Raw genomic sequence first — 22,025 nt, forward strand, 5'->3', positions numbered from 1 at the left:
GAAGCTCCTGTGTTGGTCCAGGTGAGGGATGAGACCAGACCAGGTGAGGTCCATGGAAGGGGTGAGAAGTGGGCAGATTCTGGATGGGTGTCATTCTCCTCCTCCTCCTTCTCCTTTTTCTTTCTCTGTTTAAAACTCTCCAAATTTAAAAGAAAAAAGGGGGGTTGGTGGGGGAGAAAACATTGCGCCCTGGTCTCTAGGTAACCAAAGTTCCCGCAGCCCTCTGTGTTTTGGCCCATCCCTGCAGGGCGCCCGTGTTTAGGCTCAGTCGCCAGGGAGCGCTCCCCGCCCCGAGCCCCGGGGACCAAGGACCAAGGTTTGGCTCCCTCACCGGGCTTCCAAGGGAGTGCGGGTTGGCCAAGAGCCAAGCTGCACTTTCTAGAGACCCCGAAGAAACTCCGTAGAGGCCTCCGTTCTCTTCCGCTTGGGCACAAGTCTGCATCTATGGAACTCCACCTGCATGCAACAGCTCTGCAGACTAGGTCTGCATTGTACAACGGAGAAAATTGAGGCTCAGCAGCCACAGGATCTTACAGCGAGTCAGTGAAGGAGTCGGGATTCAAGCCATTTTCCTAACAACGGCAATAACATTTAAAATGATAACAGCTAACATTTATTGAGCACTTACTGTGTTTTGAACACTTGGCATGCACGATCTCATTTAAGTTTGTCAACACTGAGGGGTGGGTGGATAAAACCCGTTTCACAGATGAGGCGCTCTTAGGACTTTGGAGCTCCCCCAAGCATGGGATGCTGGAATTTGAACGCAGATCTGCCCAGAGCGTGTCTCCAGGTAATAGGGGAATCCTTCCCAGAAGACCCGAGCTTGCAAAGGAGAGGCGGAGAGATACATATTGTTCTTGTTTTTAGAGGGGCTCCGGAAGGCCCAAAGGCCTCTGCCACTCCCCGCTTTAACGTGGTTCAGTCTTTTCTTCGGGTTCCCGCGCGCTCAGATCGGGGACCCCTGGGCAGAGTGAGGATGCAGAACCAGGCGAGGGCGTGGGGAGCAGACTAGGTGATTTCAGCCGCGGACTGCGAAAAGCCTGCAGGCAAGACCCCGCAGCCCCGAGGGCCGCCGGGAGCCGCGCCCCCTCGGCCCCGCCCCCTCCCCGGGCGCCGACCTCGGCGGTCACGTGACCGGGCCCGGCCGCCGCGGGGCCGGAGGGCGCGGCGCACGGACGCGGCGGCCTGGCCAGGCGGGGCCCGAGCGGAGCAGGCCGAAGCTGGCCGCGCGCTGGCGGGGGCTTGCGCCGCGCCCGCCCCTTCCCCGCCCCGCGCGGGGCGCACGCGCACTCCTCTTGCCGCCCCTCCCTCCGCGCGGGGACCCCTGGCGGGCGGCGCGAGGACATGGCCAGCGACGCCGTGCAGGTAGGCGCACCTGTGTCCGCAGCCGTCCGGCGGTCGGCCAGCGCCGGGGACCCCCGCCCGCGCGTTGCCGGGGCCCCCGGGGCCCGGGCGGCCAAGGTGGGGGTCTCCCGAGCGCCCCGTGCCCCCTCTCTGGGCCGACACCGTGGAGCCAGCACTGTCCACTTTTCGGCAGGCGGAGGTACGCACCGAGGGGGAGCGGGGAGGTTCCGAAGGCCCCCGCCGCACCCCCACGCTCCGCCCCTCCCCGAGAATTAGAGGGGGAGCGGCGGAAGCGCTACTCGAGTGTCTGTGGCTGGCTGTGCGTCCCGGTGCCTGTCGCACCCGCCTCTCAACGCGGCACTCCCTCCTCCACCACCACCCCGCCCCCCGCGTTCGGTTCCGGCAGGTGCCACTCCACCTGGGGCAGGTGCCTGGCGCAGTGGCCCGGAGGGGAGTAGGCCGCTCAGTCCGTGCTCCTCCCCCTCACAACAAAGCTCTGGCGCCCCCCACATCCCACCCCCGCCTCCAGACTGAGCTTTATGATGGTCCCCACGCCACACAGATTGGCACCTGTTGGAGGAAGTGCTAGAGTCACCTCATTAGGTTGAGGAATGGGGGACCCACATGGCTACGCTCAGGGCTGCCAGGTGGAACCTTATCCCAGAGAGGGATTCTCTTGTACCTGGAACCCTACCTGGGCACGGGTGTCAGGGCTGGGTCACCCCTCCCACACACATAAACACACACAGCCTGGCACCAACCTGCCACCAGCCAGGTTCTCCAGGTACCACCTTGTGAACATCACAGCCTTGGACTCACCTTCCACATCTGTGACAAGCAAGGCCTCAGTGACTCCTGAGCTTTGGTTCAGAATCTGAGGCACATTGTGTGGCACTGGTGCCCTCAGTGCCTCAAAATCCCTCTGTTGTCCTGTGGTTGCTGTGTAACTGGGTTTTCGTCTCCTTCTGCACCTGCCTCCAACCCCTCTGTGTCTCCCCCCATGCTCCCCTGTCCCCCACCCCAGTCCTGCTGATGGCCTGTCAGCCTTGCCGTGGAGCTGGGCGTATCTGGTGTTGCCGATCACATAAGGTCAGACCTTGGGGCTGGGTGGGCCGGGGTTTCTGCCTCTACCTGCAGCCCTGGGAGGGCTCTAGAGTATTCCTCTGGCTCATGCATGCACTTAGCATGTGCGAAACATGACCCGGGTGGAGGCTGTGATTCCTGGAATGAGGCTGGACCTGTGCTGTGGTCCCCCCTCCAATCTCTTCCCCACTCTTTCCCCCTCTGGTCATCCCTTTCTTGTGCCTGCTTGGGTCTGCCACCCCGTACCTCTGTCTGTCCCGACGTATGCCTGTCTGTTCTGTGTCCGGCAAACGGATGTCCTGTCCAGATTCCGGAAACGCCCAAAGCATTGAAATTTCCGGACATGAGGGTCTACGTCTCTGGCTGCTCTGGGAAGGGGGGGATTCTGCGAGATGGACCCTCTGGACCTGGGTCCCGTGTGCCATGGTGGGAGGTGGGGGAGCAAGGATTCTCCAAGGCTGGGCCAGGCTCCTGATCATGTGTTTGCCTTGCTGGCCTTTGGGTGACCCCTGCCCTCTGGGTAGGAGTGAGTCACTCAAGGGAAGAGAACCCAAGAGGCTGGTACTCCCTTCTCTCCCCTCCCCTGCCCCACTCTGGGTATTCTCAGGCCTCAGCTTCTATTCCTCTCTGCCTGGACTTTCCTTATTTGAGCTGGCTTGATCCTGGCTGTCCCCTGCTCTGCCCGCTAGGGATGGAATGGGGCTGGGTGGTGGGTGAGGTCTGGTCACCAGCTAGTAGTGTTAGGTGAACATGGGTTTAAATTCCAGCTCTGTCACTTTCTCACTGTGTGTCCTGGACCCAGTGCCTTTGTCTCTCTGAGCCACGGTTCTGCTGCCAGAAAAACCGGCGTGTTCATCAATGAGGGTGTTCATTGTCCAAAGGAAGAGGTGTAGATGGGCCTGTGTTCTGCAGGTGGGGCTGCTAGGCAGTCCTTATGGTGGTCATGGTCAGCAGCCCTGGGTGTGAGTCTATGTCCTTTAATGCATAAGGTTTCTCAGTCTCAGCACTATTGACATTTGGGGCTGAATCATTCTTTGAGGTGGGGGGCTGTCCTGTGTACGACAGGATGTGGAGCAGGCTCTCCAGTCTCGACCCAACAGACGCCAGGAGTACTCCCTCCCCACCGCCAGCTGAGACAACCAAAAATGTTTCTGGTTGTTGCCCGGTGCCCCTGGAGGTGTGTGTGTGGTGATCACCACTCCCACTCCACCTGCCCCCCACGCCCCGCGCCCCAAACTGCAGCTGTCTCCTCTCTCAGCCTGTTTCCTTGCCTGGAAAGTGGGGGAGAATTGTGGCAGCCGCTCGGGATTCGTGTGATGGGTTGGTAGGATGGTGACCTGCGCTAAACCTTGCTGGGGGCAGCTGCCCTCCAGGTTGGCTGGGAGCCAACAAAGACTTTTCTTATCTGTGAAATGGGTTCACCCAGTGGGGATTCTCACTTAGTGCCAGGCCTGACGCTTAGCTGGTGATCAGATTGTGGGCACTCCCCTTTTAAATCCCAGCCATTCCTCCTGCTGGCTGTGGGGCCTCAGGGCAAGTTATGTCACCACTCCAGGCCTCAGTTTCCTTGTCTTGAAAATGGGGTGATAACAGCACCCACCTTGTGGACCTGCTTTAGGTGACCTAGGTGGAGCTCACGATAATTGGTCGTCTTATTAATAGTCGTACTTGGCCTTTATTGGGCTTCTGGTTTGTGGGCACCCTCACCCCAGCCCTCCAGCACTGTCTCCTCATGATGTAGGCCTCAGGGAGGTGCCCCTGGCCTGGGTGGGCCCCAGCTGTGGTCACAGCGGTGGGTGACCAGACTGAGAGGAAGCCGGAAGTTGGGACGGCCTGCGTCTGCAAGGAAGGGGCCGGCCCATAGGAGCACTCATTGGCCGGCATGTGCATATCAGCGTACCTGGGGTGGGCACAGGGGCGTGCACGCATCTGCCTGCCTGTGTTTTGTGCACAGGCCTGTAGGTCAGCTCCTGGAGCCTGTATACCCTCAAGGGAGCCTGGTCTCCATGTTTACACCAGTAAGCATGTGAGGTGTGTGTGCACCTTAGCAACCTCCTAGGACGTAGAGCGGGGGCTATCCCTGGTTGCCTCCTGAGAAGCAGACACTGAAGAGGGCACTGAAGGAAAAGATCCCCTAGATGCCCCAGAGCCCCAGAGCTGGCCCCACGCAGGGGCTGCTGGGAGCTAGCAGGAAAGAGGAAGTGGCGGTCAAGAGGCCCTGGCAGGGCTGAGGTTCAGGAAGAGGGCGGGGCCCTCAGCCGGGACCCAGGATGGCGGAGGCCAATCCCCCTTTGGACCAGGAGTTGGAGGTGGGGGCTGGGGTCGGGGTTGGGGGGAAAAGAGGACCCCAGTGACACAGGCCGGAGGCCCCGCCCTCTCTTGATTTTGGACCAAGGGGAGGAGATGGGTTTGGAGTTTTCTGTTTTGAAGATGAAATTATGTGGGGTTTTTTGACGCTCCCAGGTCGGGGAAATAGAGAAGGAAGCAGACAGGGCTCTGCTTTTTAGGGTCTAGTTGTAGAGAATGAGAGGAGGGGAGACAGAGCTTGTCCCAGGACCTCCTACTTTGAGGGTGCAGCAGGAGAAAGATGGGGCCTGTCCTTAGGACGTAGTTTAGGGTTATAGCAGAGGAAGAGAAGCCTGCCCTTGGCACCTCCCAGTTTGAGGACATAGCAGAGAGGAAAAGGGCCTACATTCTGGATCTAAAGCCTATTGTTTTTTTTGGGGGGGGGCAGCAGAGACCTACCCTGATACTTCCTTGTTTGAGGAGCAGCAGAGGGGAAATGGAGCCTGCCCTTGGGACCTGGTTTTAGGGACAGTAGAGGGGAGTTGGGGCCTATGCTCGGGACCGCCTAATTTAGGGGGACAACGGAAGGGAGGGGTCTGCCCTCAGGACCTTTTTTGGGGGGGCAATGGGAAATAGGGCCTGAAGTTGGAGACCTCCTAGTTTGGAGGCACACTGGTGACATAATGGGGCCTGTCCTCCAGAATTCTGCTGTATAAGGAATAGATGAAGGGAGATAAGACTGTATTTATGGGGTCCCCTAGGCTGAGGGGACATGGAAGGAAGAGGGCCCTATAGTAGGGACCTCACTGTTTGGGGTACTCAGGAAGCAGGGTCAGGACCTTGTCTCACCTCTCAGTTTTGGGAGGCCAGAGTTTATATCTTGGAAGCACCCAGGCCAGGAAGAGGCCAGGCCAAGCTGGCTGAGTGTGGTGGTCCATGCCCTGCCCCGGACTCCCAGCCCCACTGACTGTGCTCCATCTCCTGCAGAGCGAGCCGCGCAGCTGGTCCCTGCTGGAGCAGCTGGGCCTGGCAGGTGCCGACCTGGCAGCTCCTGGGGTGCAGCAGCAGCTGGAGCTAGAGCGGGAGCGGCTGCGGCGCGAGATCCGCAAGGAGCTGAAGCTGAAGGAGGGTGCTGAGAACCTGCGGCGGGCCACCACGGACCTGGGCCGCAGCCTCGGCCCGGTGGAGCTGGTGCTGCGCGGCTCCTCCCGCCGCCTTGACCTGCTGCACCAGCAGCTGCAGGAGCTGCATGCCCACGTGGTGCTGCCCGACCCTGCAGCTGCTGCCCGAGGTGAGCGGGGCTTGGGGGTTCCACTGTGGTCTCTGGGAGCAAGGTTAGCCCTGTCCCTGTGGATTCCCAGGGAGACATGCCAGGTCATGACAGCTGCCAGCCTCGACACGCAATCAGATGAAACACCAAACCCAACTCCCAGAGCAAGGTCTGCACTGTCACACCAGCACCCAGACAACACCCAAGGACCTAGACACTGTCGTGGGAATACCCAGAGACTTCCACACCGCCACCCAGCACCCAGAGAGACGCACACACAGTCACAGTGACACACAGACAGTGTCTAGAGCCGCTTACACATGGTTACACCAACCCCAGGATTCACACCCACACAGCTGTCTGACCCTTACAGACGCACATGGTCCCAGCCGCAGCTGGGTGCTCCTGCATACAGTCAGACAAGACCTGCAGACTCCGTTGACACCCATACAGCACCGTGGCCGGTCAGCAGCTGGAGAGCGACACTGTCATGTCCGTGCTCAGAGACCATCTGGTGCAATGAGCTGGGCACATAGGGTCTGCCCTTCCCCCAGTCACACCACTCCCCAGCACACACAGAGCCGTGCCAGCATCCAGGGACGCATGGGTCAGACTGTACCAATACCCAGACAGACCCGGTGCAGACACAGCCGTACCAGCACCTGGAGACCTGAATGGACCGTTTGCCAACAGCTGGAAATGTGCTCAGGGTCACCCCAGCACCCAGACCGCACATAGTCATGCTGAGTAACACCTGCCGTTTCATGTAGTTACATGAGCACCTAGGGAGACACATACTCAGCCACGCCAGTTCCCTGTGGGCATAGATGTGACCACACCCAAACCCACAGACTCCCACACAGCCAGGGAAGTAGTTGGGGGCTCCTATACACAGTCACACCAACACCAAGGACTCATGTACACCTGGATGCTTGTCCACACTCATTCATGCTGGTCCTGTGCTGGAGCTGAGGATCTTTCCCTGGGAGGGCTGGGGTGGGGGGATCTTCTGAGCCCTGGCCCTCATTTCCTCCTCTCCCTGGCTTTGGGGGCAGAACCCAGGCTGGGCAGAGGGTGGATCCTCTCAGTTGGGCAAAGCCTCTTAGGCAGATGGAGGTGAGGCCTGTTGTGACTCTGTCCCACCTGCCTCCCGCCCCCCGCCTTTAGATGCCCCTCAGTCCCCCGGGGCAGGTAGCCAGGCCTGCTCGGCCACCAACCTGAGCCGTGTGGCTGGCCTGGAGAAGCAGCTGGCCATCGAGCTGAAGGTGAAGCAGGGAGCAGAAAACATGATCCAGACATACAGCAACGGCAGCACCAAGGTAAGAGCGGCTTGCTCACTGGGAAGCAGAGGACAGGCTGTGGGGTGGGAACCGGGGAGCCACCTATATCTGTCTGCCCCTTGGGAAACTGAGACCCTTGGGGTTGGGGATGGAGGGACTGACAGGTGACTTGGAGGCAGGACCAGGATGTGGGCAGCTTATGGGGGCATATGAGAAACAGGATGGCTGTGTGTGGTGTTAGACGCAAGGCAGAGACTATATCCCCCCAATACCCAGTTACCCCAGAGACTCGAGAGATGTCCACAGTCAGGGCGACTTTCACCCTCTGCTGGTGGCCTCTTTCTGACACATAGACACGTCGTCAGGTCAAAGCTTGAATGTACATATGCTATCATCCTAACATCCAGAGACACCCCCATGGTCAGAGCAACATCTAGAGACACATAGGGTCCTATCAACTCTTAGGCAAACGTGTGCCCTATCATGAAATCCGGAGAGACAACAGTAACAGTACTGGGAGACATGTGGAGGATAGCCACCCCGGCCTCCTCTAGATGCAGAGACACAGCCCATCATATAACACCCAGGACACATGGCACAGGCCCATAGCACACCTGGACACACAGACACACAGACCATGACATTCACACCCAGAGACTGGAGCTGTCACACAGACACCCCCACCGCCCAGTTCTGGTGTCTCCCACACCCACCCTGTCCCCCCTGGACTCCCCGATGTGGCTGTAGTCAGGGCCCCACCCTCCCCCGGGGACCCTCACACATGTATGTGCCATTCTGACAGCTGACAGATATAGTGCCTCCCGATGCCAGGCATGGGTTGGAGCCCTGCCTGCAGATTAGCTCCTTTAACCCTCAGCCCGGTGGCAGACGGTACTGTTGGTACTCCCCTCGCTGTAGATGAGGGGACAGGCCCAGAGAGGAGGACCGGCTCACCTGGAGTTATCCAGCTGTTAGGTGGCAGGGATTCCAGTGCTGGGGGCTACCTCTCCCCTCGGCACCTGAGAATGCACAAATATCCCTGCTATCACACCCATACATCCTCCCCTGTGACACAGTCACCAGAGCCTGCGCAGTGTGGATAGAAGGCCAGCAGTCAGACCCCATTCCCCAGCCTGCCCCTCACTGCCCTTCCCCCCCTGCAGGACCGGAAACTGCTGCTGACAGCCCAGCAGATGCTGCAGGACAGTAAGACCAAGATAGACATCATCCGAATGCAGCTTCACCGCGCCCTGCAGGCAGGCCAGTTGGAGAGCCAAGTAGCCTCGGATGAGGCCCAAGGTGAGCCCCTTGCCCCAACATAGTCTAGCCTGCGTCCTGCCACGCAGGACTCAGCTCCTGGCCCCATAGGGGGATGCTGCTTGAGGCAGGGAGGTTGCTGTTGTGACTCACAGGATGACCCAAACCCATTCCTGACCGTCCCTGGGCCTGTTTCCTGTTTTGTCTCATGGAAGCTTTGCACTAGGTGGTCTACTGGCCGACCACACCCCGGGGACCCAGTCCGCCCCTGCCTTTTTACTGGTGTGAATAAAGTTTTCCTGACACACAGCCATGTCCATTCATTTACTATCTCTGAAGGCCACTGTTGCACGGCGGCGGCAGGGCCAAGCGGGGGCCACGGAGCCCACATGTTCCACAGAGTTGAAAATACCTACTCCCGGCTCCTCATGAGAAGAAACTGTGGGCCCCTGGACTAGGTGGCTGCCTTGTCACGTGGCCTCAGTTGTGTAGAACCGTGGGCATCCACCAGGCGTGTCTGTTTCCATGTGTGTGTCTATGTGAATGCCCGGGGGCGCCTTAAGCTAATTGTCCACCTGAATTTGTGGCAAGATCGTGACTTGTGCAAGGGCAACGGAGGCTGTGCTATTCATATGTGCCATTGCTGGGGGGACCAGGGGCTGTGTGTGTGGCCCGGGAACTACGGCAGTCTGTATGTCACCACAACAGAGAGAGCGTTATGAATTGTTAGTGGGTATTAGTGCATTCAGGCTGCTGTAACAACAGTTCTATACAACAGAAACGTCTCACTCACAGTTCTGGAGGCGGGCAGTCCAGGATCAAGGTGCCACTCCCATGTCTGGCCAGAGCCCTCTTCTGGGTTCACAGACAGCTGCCTTCTTGCTGTGTGTATCCTCCCATTGGTGGATGGGGTAGAGGAGCTCTCCGAGCGCCTCCCTTATGAGAGCTCCATCCTCAGGACCTGATCACTTCCCAAAGGCCCCACCTCCTGACCCCTAATACCATCACATTAGGGGTTGAGTTTCAATATGTGGATTTGGGGGAAAGAAAAACATTCAGCCCGTAGCAGTGGGGTCTGTAACTCTGTGACAGTGTGTGTGTCTTTGGGGTAGGGGAGGCCTCCATGTGATTGCTCACCTGTGCTGGGAATACTGACATGGGCTTTTCAGTGACCGTATATGATGGTGTGATCATGTCCCTGTGCCTCTGGGTGACATCATAACCTTGATTACTGGTGCAGTTTTGTCCATTTAAGTGTAAGAGTCTTGGTGACTATCTGGGCACATGTGACAGCAGGCCAAGGGGCAAGAGTGTGACTGTCTTTGTAAGACGACATGCGTACGGACATGAGGTTTGCTGTAACACTGTGTCTGTGTTGTTGGTGCCTAGGTGAGTGTCACACATCTCTGAGTGATACTGTGACTCTCTCTGACTGAGTGCCATAGTCTGAGTTGGAGTCAGTATACAGGACAGGGGGACTGTCCTTGGAACCTATAGCCATGGATACTGTGGCCACAGCCTTGTGCCTCTTGTGTCCTTATGGCTATCCCTGTGCCATTGGGTGACTGTGGCCATCCTATATTGGGCCATGGCTGTATCCCTGGGACTTTATACTGGGACAGAGCCAGTCTGTTTCCCTGCAACGCTGGGTCTCTGTGCTTGTGGGTGCCTCTCCACATGTGTGACAGTGTGATGGCATTTCTTCGCCTGTCCCTGTGCTTTATCCACTTGCCCGTGTGATTATGATTATCCTGGGGCCGGAGTTAGAGCCCCAGGAGCTTTGTCACGGTGTAAATGTTTCCCATGAGGATGTTTGTGTCTTGCGATCATGTCTCTCTGCCGTGTGACAATGTCCCTGTGTGGCAGTGTGACTGTATCTTTGTGAGAGTGTGTGTTCCTCCACCTGTGGGTGACAGGGTGCCTACACTGGTGACAAAGCGGTAATGCCACTGTTACCCTGTGAGCGACAGTGTGATGATCTCTGTGTGACAGTGGCCTTGTGCTCGCAACTGCTTTATATTTCACCGTGTGGACGATCACATTCATTTACCCAGACTCCTCCTGCAAGAAACAGGGTTATTGCCAATCTTTTGTTCCTAGAAAGAAGCTGCAGTGAATACCATGTACACGTGTTAGGTGCAGAGGTGTTTCTGTGGGATAAAGTTCCTGAACTGGGATTGCTGAATCGAAGGGCAATTTCATTTGTGATTTTGATAGATCTGGCCATTCTGCCTCCATGTGTCCCTGTGCCTGTGTGATTATCTCCTTCTGGCTGTCCAAATGCCCACAGTGTCCCTGTGACAGACCCTGGTGATGAAATGGGACCCTGCCAACACGTTTGTCCTTTAAGCCTGTGTTGATAGTGTACCTGTGTATATGACTGTCCCTGTATGACAGCCCAGCTCCGTCCCTGGGATGGTCCCTGTGGGTGTTTGGAAAAAGAGCGATTGCATCTCTCTGGGAATGTGCCTGACTGACCGTGACCCCTCGCTTGGGAAAAACGTGATGCATTCTGGTGGTGGTGTAGCTATCCCCAGTGTCCGTCCCTGTGCATGAGTGCATGTCGGCGGCTGGGGTGGTTGGACCTGGGTTCTAGGCTGGCCTCACCACCTCGCGCTCAACGCCCACAGGGAGTCCAGACCTGGGGGCCGTGGAGTTGCGCATTGAGGAACTGAGACACCACTTCCGAGTGGAGCACGCTGTGGCCGAGGGGGCCAAGAATGTGCTCCGCCTGCTCAGTGCAGCCAAGACCCCAGACCGCAAGGCGGTCAGCGAGGTGAGGGGTGAGGCTTCCGTGCGCTGAGGGGTGGGGCTTCGGTGAGGGGCTGGACGCCAGCAAAGGGGCGGGAATCGGCCGCAAGGGCCTTAAGGGTGAGGCTTCAGCAAGGGGCGGTGCCTCGGCAGGGCGGGACCCCGGCCAGGGGTGGGGCATCAGCCAGGGGGTGGGGCCTAGCTTTCTGGGGAGCCCAGGGGTAGGACCCAGAAGATTTGAGGGCTTGGGCCGGGTGAGATTTAGCCAGGCCCCACCCCAGCCCCACTCTGTCCCTCCTATTACAGGCCCAGGAGAAGCTAATGGAGTCCAACCAGAAGCTGGGGCTGCTGCGGGAGGCGCTGGAGCGGCGGCTCGGGGAGTTGCCCGCAGACCATCCGAAGGGGCGGCTGCTGCGTGAGGAGCTTCTTGCGGCCTCGTCCGCAGCCTTCAGTGCTCGCCTGACTGAGCCCTTCCCCCCCACGCAGTATAGCACCCTGTGCAAGCCCGCACCACTCACAGGTGGGTCCCTACCTACGCCACCCATACCCCACGTCCGCAGTTCTGTACTCTCGACCTTTCCTCCAAGTCCTGAGGCCCCCTAACCTAGATCTCTGCTCTCCCTACCCCTGGACTCCCATCCTACTATTCCTTTGTTCTCTATTCACCCCAACCCTGTAGCCCCGGGCCCCATGCACTCTGGACTTTTGGCCCCAGCTTGCCCTCTGATTCTGAACTCTTGCCCCTATGCCCACCATGTCCCCATCACTACCCCTTCATACCTGGCCATTTTTCCTTCAGCCATAGCCCTCCAGCCCAGTCCCACAACCCCTCACTCTCAGAACCCTGAGCTTTGAACCACTATCTGCCCCCTGCCCCCAAAGCCAGCCAGCTCCTCCTTCCTTAGACCCCTCAGCCACTACTTCTGCCTTAGACCAGCCTTACCCAAGGCCCCTGCCCCCATCTTGGACCTCAGGTCAGCTCCCTGAGTCCTACCCTGAACCTCCTAGTCCAACCTGGCTCCTCACTGCCTCCATGATTGACCTATGCCTTAAACCTATCTTCTGTCACTAAATCCCAAGCATTCAGAGCCCCTCCCCAGCCTGGCCTGCCCCAGCCTCGCCCCCTCCCCCTTGTCCCATATTTTCACTTCTGGGCACAGTCATCCCAGGATCAGACCCCCTGCTCCACTCTGATTGTCCCTCACCAACTCCCACCTATATGCTGGCCACTTCTGGACATGCCCACTCCCTCTGCAGTCCCCTCCCCCTGGCTTGGCCTACCTGTGGGCCTCCCTGAGCCTGCCCCTCCCTCAGGAACCCTGGAGGTACGCGTGGTAGGCTGCAAGGACCTTCCAGAGACTATCCCCTGGAACCCCTCCCCCCCAGTCGGGGGGCCCGGAACCCCTGACAGCCGCACCACCTTCCTGAGCCGCCCAGCCCGGGGCCTTTACAGCCGAAGTGGAAGCCTCAGTGGCCGGAGCAGCCTCAAAGTGGAAGCCGAGAACACCAGTGAGTGGGCGTTAAGCCCTGGAGGGATGAGATGCCATGGGGATCCTGGGATGTCCCACACTCGTAACACTTTTAAAAAACTTATATTCCAGTCCGTAGGATGGATTGTTTTAAAAGAAAAAAAAAAATACAGGTGTTAGGGAGGCTGTGGAGAAATGAAACCCCTCTGCAGTGCTGTTGGGAAGGTAAAGTGGTTCAGCCACTGTGAAAAATGTTATGGCGGTCCTCAAAAACTTAAACATGGAATTACCCTATGATCAGCGATCCCACTTCCTTTTTTTTTTTTTTAAGATTTTATTTATTTATTTATTTGAGAGCGAGACAGTGAGAGAGAGCATGAGCGAGGAGAAAGACAGAGGGAGAAGCAGACTCCCCATGGAGCTGGGAGCCCGATGTGGGACTCGATCCCGGGATCCCGGGATCAGGACCTGAGCTGAAGGCAGTCATCCAACCAACTGAGCCACCCAGGCATCCCAAGCGATCCCACTTCTGAGTGTGTACCCAAAAAAGTTGAAAGCAGGGACTCGAGTTGATATCTGGACATTCAGGTCTTTAGCAGCATTATTCACAATGGCCAAAATGTGGCAGCATTTTGCCTCCCAGTGTATACCTGCATGCCTTTTTCCAGGGTAAATTCTTAGGAGTATATTGCTGGAAGTTGCGTATGAAGTAAAAGTGAATTTGGATCTTTACCTCACACCATATGCAGAAATCCCCTGGAAGTTGGTTAAACACCGGAGGTGAAAGGCAGAACCATAAAGCTTGATCAGGGTCGCATGGCAGAGTGTAATGTGGGGGGGTGGGATTTCTTTACTAAGATATGAGCTATGCTCCCCCCAACTCCAAACATTTTCTGATACCCCCTCCCCTCCCCTCATTCCAGGCGAGGTTAGCACTGTGCTCAAGCTGGATAACACCGTGGTGGGGCAGACATCATGGAAGCCGTGTGGCCCCAATGCCTGGGACCAGAGCTTTACTCTGGAGCTGGAAAGGGTGAGCTAGGTGGGGGATGGCAGGGCCTGGAGGAGGAGGAAGGGTTCCGGACCTTGGGCACCCCCAATGATGGCTCACTTCCTCTCCCTCGAGGCTCGGGAACTGGAGTTGGCCGTGTTCTGGCGGGACCAACGGGGTCTGTGTGCCCTCAAATTCCTGAAGTTGGAGGATTTCTTGGATAATGAGAGGCATGAAGTGCAGCTGGACATGGAACCCCAGGGCTGCCTGGTGGCTGAGGTACAGCCCTGACCCCTGACCTTGCGAAAACACTTGCTGCATCTCCTGCTCCCAGTTTGCTGGAAGGGGAAGATCTGTTCTGGATTGGTCTCTGAACCTTGATTAAAAAATACATGTAATTAGTTAGTAATTGGTATTAGTTATGTCACTATGTCAGTGACACCACTTAAGGTGGGATTGGTTTTGTTCCAAGGGAAGAAGTTTAAAAAAAAAAAAAAGAAAGAAAAAAGATATTACAAAATTTTACCAAGCGAAAAAAGAAAAGAAAAGCCTGGCGACATGTCAGGGTGATTGTTACCAGAGCTACAGTCTAGTAGAGAGAAATTCCTTCTGTAGTGATGCCAGGGTTAAGGTCTAAATCGGGGTACCCAACCCTTGGCATTATGGACAGGTGTACCCTAACAGGCCATATCACTCTTAGTTGCCCTGTGGGATTTCGAGAAGCGTCCCTGGTTTGCACGCACAGGAAGCCAGCACTACCCTCCCCACAAGCTGCGACAGTCAAAAATGTCTCCAGACATTCCCGCTCCCCCCCCCCCCCCCCCGGTTGAGAGCCCACGATCTAAATAACATTCCTAGCTGACCCCTTGTGGTGTGAGCCAAGCCCTGTCCTACATGCTTTGCTGGCATTAATTTGTAAATCCTCACAACGACCCACTTCAGCCCAGTTCAGGAGGGATCATCCTTAGTCACATCTGACAGAGGAGGAAACAGGCAGAGTAGGAAAGTCAGCCAAAATTTTCCTCGATAATTCTTTAAATGTGCCCCTAACATATGCATGTGCCTGAAGGAAAAGAGCAGGAGAAGGGCTGACTTCAGCAGCCCTGAAATTTCACTGTTTCAGTGAAACAGTTTTCCATTAGGAAGACCAGCCAAAACCAAGTGGGAAAGGTGGGGGTGGGAGGGGGGGCGAGTTCTGAGGCAGTCCTGCTCACCCTCAGGGTTCACTTAGAGCATTCTTTTTGGTTTTTCCTCCTCCTCTAAAGTGCCAGCCAATAGAACTTTCTAGAATTCTCTTGTGGATGAACCTATAATAGTTGCATTCTGTTGTGGGTGGAAATGTTCTATAGATGGACCATCTAGCATATTAGCTGCCAGCCACTTGAAGTGTGCCTAGGGGGACCTGGGAACTAAAGTTTTAATGTTACTTAAATTTTACTGAATTTAAATAGCCTTGCATGACTAGTGGCAACGATATCAGACACACTTAAGTCACACAGTTCTGTGACTTTAGCACCTTCCAGAAGATGCTTCGGAGTTGGGAGAGTTCAGCTAGATTGGGGGCTTCCCCACATCCACTGGAGGGCTTGTTGAAACACAGACTGTGGGGCCCCACCCTTGTGTTTCTGATTCAGTGGGTCCAGGCGGGGGCCCAGGAATCTGCATTTCTGGCAAGCCCCAGGTGATGCTGCTGGTCTGGGACCACACTCGGGGAAATCAAGACCCTAGATGATGTAACCCCAAATAGGTTACATTCTCTTAATATGCTGTTTTGGATGTGGTGCTATAGTGATTGGAACCCCCAAAACATAAGGGCGTGCATACCTGTACTCCTAAGGGCTTCCCCACCACCTAGAGGTGGGGGTGGGTTCCCACCCATTGGCCCCTCTTCCCAGGTTACCTTCCGCAACCCTGTCATTGAGAGGATACCCCGGCTCCGAAGGCAGAAGAAAATTTTCTCCAAGCAACAAGGTGAGGGGGTGGGCAAAATGGAGAAGAGGCCAGGGGCCCCAGAGTTATCATGAAGGGTGAGCCCATCCTTGTTGCCCCAGGGAAAGCATTTCAGCGCGCTCGGCAGATGAACATTGATGTTGCCACCTGGGTGCGGCTGCTTCGAAGACTCATCCCCAATGCCACGGGCACAGGCACCTTCAGCCCTGGGGCTTCTCCGGGAACTGAGGCCCGGTGCACAGGGTAAGGAGGGAGGTCCCTGAGGTCTAGGCTGTCCCTGCTTGCTTGCCAGGGTGCTGAGTCCCACACACACCCTCCTTCCTTGTTCTGCAGTGACATATCTGTGGAGAAGCTGAACCTTGGGGCTGACTTGGATAGCTTGTCCCAGAAGAGTCCTCTGGGTCCTCCTTCCAGCCCATCGAGCGTGGTGAGTGTCCCACTCCTGTCCCCCTAAGCCTGGCTTGGGCAGCGTCAAAGCTTCTTCCTCTAGGCCTCTCTCCCAGCTCAGAGCCCAGAGATCACCAGGAACTTTCCCGGGTCACGCATCTCTACTAGAAGCAGGGTCCTACTTTCTAACCTGAATCAAAACATAAGCTCAGGAGCCAGGCCACCTGGGTCCATGTCCCTCCTCCGCCAGTTCTTAGCTGTGTGACCCATGGCAAGCTGCTTCACCTTGCTGTGCTCAGTGCACCGGCCCATAGAATGGGCGTGTTTAAAACTCACTTCGAGGCTAGAAGTCATGAGGGTGGTTTTCTCTGCCTGTGGGGTTACTGGTAGGAGAGAGATACAAGGCAGCCCGTGGGGGTCGTGGCGACTTCTCTGGGTCTTCTCTGGGTCAGAGATCAGCATATGTGCCTTCTCCGTAAAGGGGCGTGGAGTCAGTATCTTCGGCTTTGTGGGCCAGAGAGTCTTGGTCACAACGACTCAGCGTGGCCTTGTAGAAAGCAGCCCTAGATGATACACACGTACGCCAGAGGGCGTGGCTGTATTCCGCTAAAGCTTTCCTGATGGCCACTGAAGTTTGGAATGTCATGTCACTTTCACAGATCCCAAAATGTCACTCTCCTTTTGATGTTCCCCCAACCCTTTAAAAATGGAAAAGCTAGTCTCAGCTCACAGACTGTATAAAACCCGGTTTACCCACCCCCGCTCTGTGCGACGTGTACCCAGGTGGACACGTCTGCAGGAGCATGCCCCTTGGCCCAGCTCACTGGGTGCATTTCATACCTCGTTAAAAAGAACTGAAGTTGACAGTATATGCTTCTGTATTATATTTATAATAATAACGTAAGGAGATACATCCTCAGATGAGTTTGGCAAAACAAAATCCCAAAGTTTAATACTGCCAAATTCTGGGCAGGACTCAGGGAAACACAGTTGGTGGAAGGGGTGTAGTTGCTGCATCTCCTCGGGAGGGCATAGCTCGCTGGGCTGAAATCAGGATGTCATCCTATCCCAGGAGTTCCCAGTCTGGACACACACACACACTCACCCCCAGGAAGTTTGCCGCAGCAGCTTAGTGTAGGCCAAAGTGGGCATGTCAGAGTCCATCCGTAGGAGAGCCAGCGCTAAGTAAACCGCAAAGTGGAGTAGGACGTGTGTGTGACAGGGGAGGCTGGCCTCGGGTGATTTCCCAGACAGATTGTCCAGCAGCAGAGGCAGGATGAAGGTGCCAGGAAGATGAAGCCTCTACTGGCATTTTCGCTTGTGTGGGTATGGACAGTCTCTAGAAAGGTACTCGGGAAATCATGAACAGTAGCTGGTTCTAGGGAGGGTGGCGGGGGCCCGAGAGGCCCGTGTGTCCCACCAGATGCCTATTGGACTGATGGCCTTTTAGAGCTGTGTCTGTAGTGGAGGATGACGAACCGGTTGTCATGTGTTCCCATTTGCAATAGTAATTTTGGGTCTTTTCAAAGTTACAAGCACACGTGTGCCATGAAGAATTAAGTAGTTCTTAGGGCAAGTAACCTTAAAGGAAAAATGTAGGCAAACAGTAAAAAGTATTTACAGCATGAAAGAAAAGTGAAAGGGGTCAGGGAATATGTGTGTGTGTGGTGTGGGGGGTTTTGCTGGTTATTTGCTGTGATGGTTGGCTGACCACCCGTGAAGGTGACCTCTGAATGAATGCCTGCAGGAGGTAAGGGAGCAGCCGTGCTGATGTGGGGGGAGAAGAGAATTCCAGGTAGAGGGAGTAGCCTGTGCAGAGGTCCTGGGCTGGAAACATGCCTGGTGTGTTCAGGGCACAGTGAGAGGGACAGTGTGGCTGGAGGGCAGTGAGCGAGAGGGTGAGTGCGAGGAGAAGTGAGGTCAGAGGTGATGGGAGCCTTGGCAGTTCTTGTCGTTATGGGGTGCCTCTGACTTCCCTCTCGCTGCTGCAGAGTTCCCCGATTCCGGAAGCTGCCACCACCCCCGAGTTGCCTTCAGAGACTCAGGAGACGCCAGGCTCTGCCCTGTGCAGGTGACACCTCTCCCCTACTCACCATCCCCCCGCCACCACCTGCTGTCCTTGTCCCCACCAGTGTCCTCTCTCCACAGCCCTCTGAAGAAGTCACCCCTGACCCTCGAGGATTTCAAATTCCTGGCAGTGCTGGGCCGGGGTCACTTTGGGAAGGTGAGGCGGGGGCCAAGGAGTTGGGGGAATGGGGAGTCCCCGGGCTGGCCACGAAGGCCATCGCTCCCCACTGTGGTTACAGGTGCTGCTCTCTGAATTCCGGCCCAGCGGGGAGCTGTTCGCCATCAAGGCTTTGAAGAAAGGCGACATTGTGGCCCGAGATGAGGTTGAAAGGTGGGGACCTGGTCCAAGCCCTCTGAGAACCTCAGTCTTTTCTTCTGGGAGATGGGAGACAGAGCAGTCCCCTCTCTGGAGCTGCTGTGACAGTGATTCATGCCAGTCACTGGCACTTACTAAGATAGTAACTCTTGGAAAGCACCCACTGTGCGCCTTTTGTTCAGTTACTCACTTGCTCTCCATGACAGCCCTATGAGGTAAATATTGTTATTGTTCCCGTTCTGCTGATGACACAGAAAGGTTGAGCAAGTTGCCCAGAATCACAAAGCCAGTGAGCAGCAGGTCGGGGATTCAAACCTAGGGACTCAGGCCCTGAAGTCTGTACCCTTAATGGCACCACTGCCCAGGCTCTGCTTTTGGATCAGGGCCCTGGGTTCAAATCCCACCCTGCCACAAGTGTGTTTAGAGACTCTGGGGAAGTTACTTTGCCCTTCTGATCCTTGGCCTCCCCATCTATAAAAGGGGCATAATAATGCTTTTCTTGTAGGGTTTTCAGGCAGATTAAGTAAGAGGATACATCTAGAGCATTCTACAGTACCTGGCCCCCTGTAAAAACGCCCAGTAGAGGCATCGAGGTTGTCCCTAATCTTCTTACATCCTTTTGTTAATCAGAAACCCAACTCAGATAGGCTTAAGCAAAAGAGTTTATTGGTCTGGGTCAGAAAAGTCCAGGGGTGGAGTACTTTCAGGCATGGCTATATCCAGGTGCTCAGATGACATCTCTGTCAGCTTTCCTTTTTGTGGGCTTTGCTGGAAGTCCTCTCCAGGGGGCAGAAATAGCCCCCTACCCCAGCAGAGTAAGGCTCATCCACTAGTTTTAGCCCTTCATCCTTAATAATAACCGCAGAAATCCTGAGATTGAGCCCCACTCCCTTGGCTTGCCCATTCCCAAACCAATTTCTGGTCAGGAAGATGGGTGCTCCAGTTAGCCCTCCCTGGCTGTGTTCCCTAAAGGGATACTGGGGGACTATTACTAGGATGACAGGTGGCTTCTGGGTACCTGTTTAGCAGACAAAGCTGCTGAGGTTCAGAAATCTTAGGCAACTTGCCCAAGGTTGCACAGTCACACGAGGTCCTCAGCAAACAGCAGACAATCAGGGACTTCTTGTGAGTATGGGAGTTGGGGGTGGAAGGGGCTGCTGTGGTCTCTGAGCCCCGCCCCCTATCCCACCCAGCCTGATGTGTGAGAAGCGGATCTTGGCAGCAGTGACCAGAGCAGGACACCCCTTCCTGGTGAACCTGTTCGGCTGTTTCCAGACACCCGAGCATGTGTGCTTCGTGATGGAGTACTCGGCCGGCGGGGACCTCATGCTACACATCCACAGTGACGTGTTCTCGGAGCCTCGTGCTGTGTGAGCTCCCCCACCCGTGCCTCAGCACCCAACAGGCCGCGGCAGCCCCCTTCCTACCCCTCCACCCTTTGGCCCCAGCTTCCCCCCCAGCCTCCTGGAGTTTTGGGGGGACCGGGGAGCTGTCGAGGATGTGGGAGCCTGGCTTCTGTGGCCGGCCTGCCTTGCTGGGAGGCCTGGCTCTATCACACTAGCTTCTCTCTGCAGCTTTTATTCAGCCTGTGTGGTGCTGGGGTTGCAGTTTCTCCACGAACACAAGATCGTCTACAGGTGTGTGCCCTTGCGTGCCCGTGCTCCTATATGCACATGCTGCCCACTAGGGGCCCTCAGGCTTCAGGCAGGGCCCAGACTCCGCCCCCCTCATCCCTCTTTACATCCCCCCAACCCATCACAGGGACCTGAAGTTGGACAATTTGCTCCTGGACACCGAGGGCTATGTCAAGATCGCAGACTTTGGCCTCTGCAAGGAGGGTGAGGGGCGGGGCTGGGATTTGAAGGGCTGGCCTCTGGGGATTAGACAGAGTGGGGGAGGGAATGGAGTCCCAAGCCCTACCTGGGTTACCCCCTACCCTGACCCTGGGATGGGGTGGCTGTCTGGGCCACCACATGCTGGGCTGGGCTACCACCGGGAGCCCCCTCCTCCCCATAACTTCACATGGCCCTACTGTCCCCAGGGATGGGCTATGGGGACCGGACCAGCACATTCTGTGGGACCCCGGAGTTCCTGGCCCCCGAGGTGCTGACAGACACATCTTACACGCGGGCAGTGGACTGGTGGGGGCTGGGCGTGCTGCTTTATGAGATGCTGGTTGGTGAGGTGAGGCCCCAGCCTACCCTGCCCTGCCTGACCCTGGGATCACGCCGGAAACTACTTGTACCTAGGGGTGGGATCAAAAAGTGCCTCCATGTGCTGTGTGATAGGGACAGCTGGCTTTGCCTCCCTAGCCTCAATTTTCGAATCTGTAAAATGGGGTGCTTCCCTTCCCACGTCAGCCAGCACCCCGGTGGAGTGGTGCGAGGAGCAGAGGGCTCAGATGGGACTGGGAGGGGAGTGGTCAGAGGTGGGGCCGAATTCATCCTGGCTTTCCCTGTCCCCAGTCCCCATTCCCAGGGGACGATGAAGAGGAGGTATTTGACAGCATAGTCAATGATGAGGTTCGCTACCCACGCTTCCTGTCAGCTGAAGCCATTGGCATCATGCGCAGGGTGAGGAGTCCCCCAACTTGGGCCTGGGGAGGGGGTCGGGAGCCAGGAAGGGGAAGACTGATGCCTCCCCTCCCCACCAGCTGCTGAGGAGGAACCCAGAGCGGAGGTTGGGATCCAGCGAGAGGGACGCAGAGGATGTGAAAAAGCAGCCCTTCTACAGGGTGAGGTCACCCCAAGTGCCTGGCCAACTGCCTAGCAGAGACCTGGTCATTCCCCCGACCCCAGTCCCTCAGGGCCTGTTCATTTCTCCCCTACCCGGATCTAGACACCTTCCCTCCAACATTGTCATCTCCATTTCCTACACCCTCCTTCACACCCACTGACCCTCCTACACCCACATCTACTCCCGGCTGGCCTGGTGGGGCCACTGCCCTGTGTATGAACACCTCTCTCTCACCCCAGGGCTCCCCAAGCTCACACTGTGATCCTTACTGGGCCTGCAGGCCCCTCTTGACGCCTCTCTCTTGTGACTCCTTATGCTAATCCCCACAGATGCAGGGCTGGATGGGGCACAAAGGGCTGGCCCCTCCTGCAGTCTACAGCACCCCGCTCTTGCCCTCCCCCCACCCCTGGCTGACCTCTTCCTCTCTCTCCCCCTTCTCCCCCACTTAGACACTGGGCTGGGACACTCTGCTAGCCCGGCGCTTGCCACCTCCCTTCGTGCCCACGCTGTCAGGCCGCACTGATGTCAGCAACTTCGATGAGGAGTTCACGGGGGAGGCCCCCACACTGAGCCCGCCCCGCGACGCGCGGCCCCTCACGGCCACAGAGCAGGCAGCCTTCCAGGACTTCGACTTTGTGGCCGGGGGCTGCTAGCCCTCTCCCCTGCCCCTTCCCTGACCAAGCTCTCAGTAGTTTTTAAAAAGGCCTTTGGGGTTTGCCCCATCCATGCATCTTCTGACTCCTCGTGTGTGCATGCCACCTAGTGGTGGCATGGGGGGCGGGGCAGGTGGTCGTGTACTTGGAAATGGGGAGATTCCAATGTACTTGGAAATGGG

General features: G+C 56.7%; 1 protein-coding gene across 3 annotated transcripts; it reads left to right on the top strand.

Moving 5' to 3' along the window:
• Positions 1-1,233: 1,233 nt before the first annotated feature.
• PKN1 (protein kinase N1) lies at positions 1,234-21,920 on the top strand. Of its 3 annotated transcripts, none has more exons than XM_032835908.1 (22): positions 1,234-1,368; positions 5,704-6,007; positions 7,154-7,305; positions 8,430-8,565; positions 11,154-11,299; positions 11,581-11,794; positions 12,589-12,783; positions 13,667-13,776; positions 13,870-14,013; positions 15,630-15,705; positions 15,786-15,927; positions 16,018-16,111; positions 18,063-18,142; positions 18,220-18,295; positions 18,378-18,469; positions 19,648-19,824; positions 20,029-20,091; positions 20,216-20,292; positions 20,496-20,638; positions 20,920-21,027; positions 21,108-21,188; positions 21,640-21,920. In XM_032835908.1, the coding sequence occupies exons 1-22, from the start codon at positions 1,348-1,350 to the stop codon at positions 21,841-21,843; spliced, it is 2,835 nt and encodes a 944-aa protein (XP_032691799.1). In that variant the 5' UTR covers positions 1,234-1,347; the 3' UTR covers positions 21,844-21,920. The 3 variants fall into 3 exon arrangements, with proteins under 3 accessions (XP_032691799.1, XP_032691800.1, XP_032691798.1); XM_032835909.1 differs by lacking the exon at positions 1,234-1,368 and adding an exon at positions 1,452-1,546; XM_032835907.1 differs by lacking the exon at positions 1,234-1,368 and adding an exon at positions 4,649-4,739.
• The last annotated feature ends 105 nt before the right edge of the window (positions 21,921-22,025 follow it).

This window comes from Lontra canadensis, unplaced genomic scaffold (assembly GCF_010015895.1).
Source record: "Lontra canadensis isolate GAN:19392208 unplaced genomic scaffold, GSC_riverotter_1.0 scaffold88, whole genome shotgun sequence".
Classification (NCBI taxonomy): Eukaryota; Metazoa; Chordata; class Mammalia; order Carnivora; family Mustelidae; genus Lontra; species Lontra canadensis.

Coding starts and splice junctions, on each gene's coding strand:
- PKN1 (XM_032835907.1), top strand. CDS start 4,701: ATGGCGGAGGCCAATCCCCCTTTGGACCAGGAGTTGGAG. Junction 15,706..15,785: donor AATTTTCTCCAAGCAACAAG/GTGAGGGGGTGG, acceptor TTGTTGCCCCAG/GGAAAGCATTTCAGCGCGCT. Junction 18,296..18,377: donor GCCGGGGTCACTTTGGGAAG/GTGAGGCGGGGG, acceptor CTGTGGTTACAG/GTGCTGCTCTCTGAATTCCG.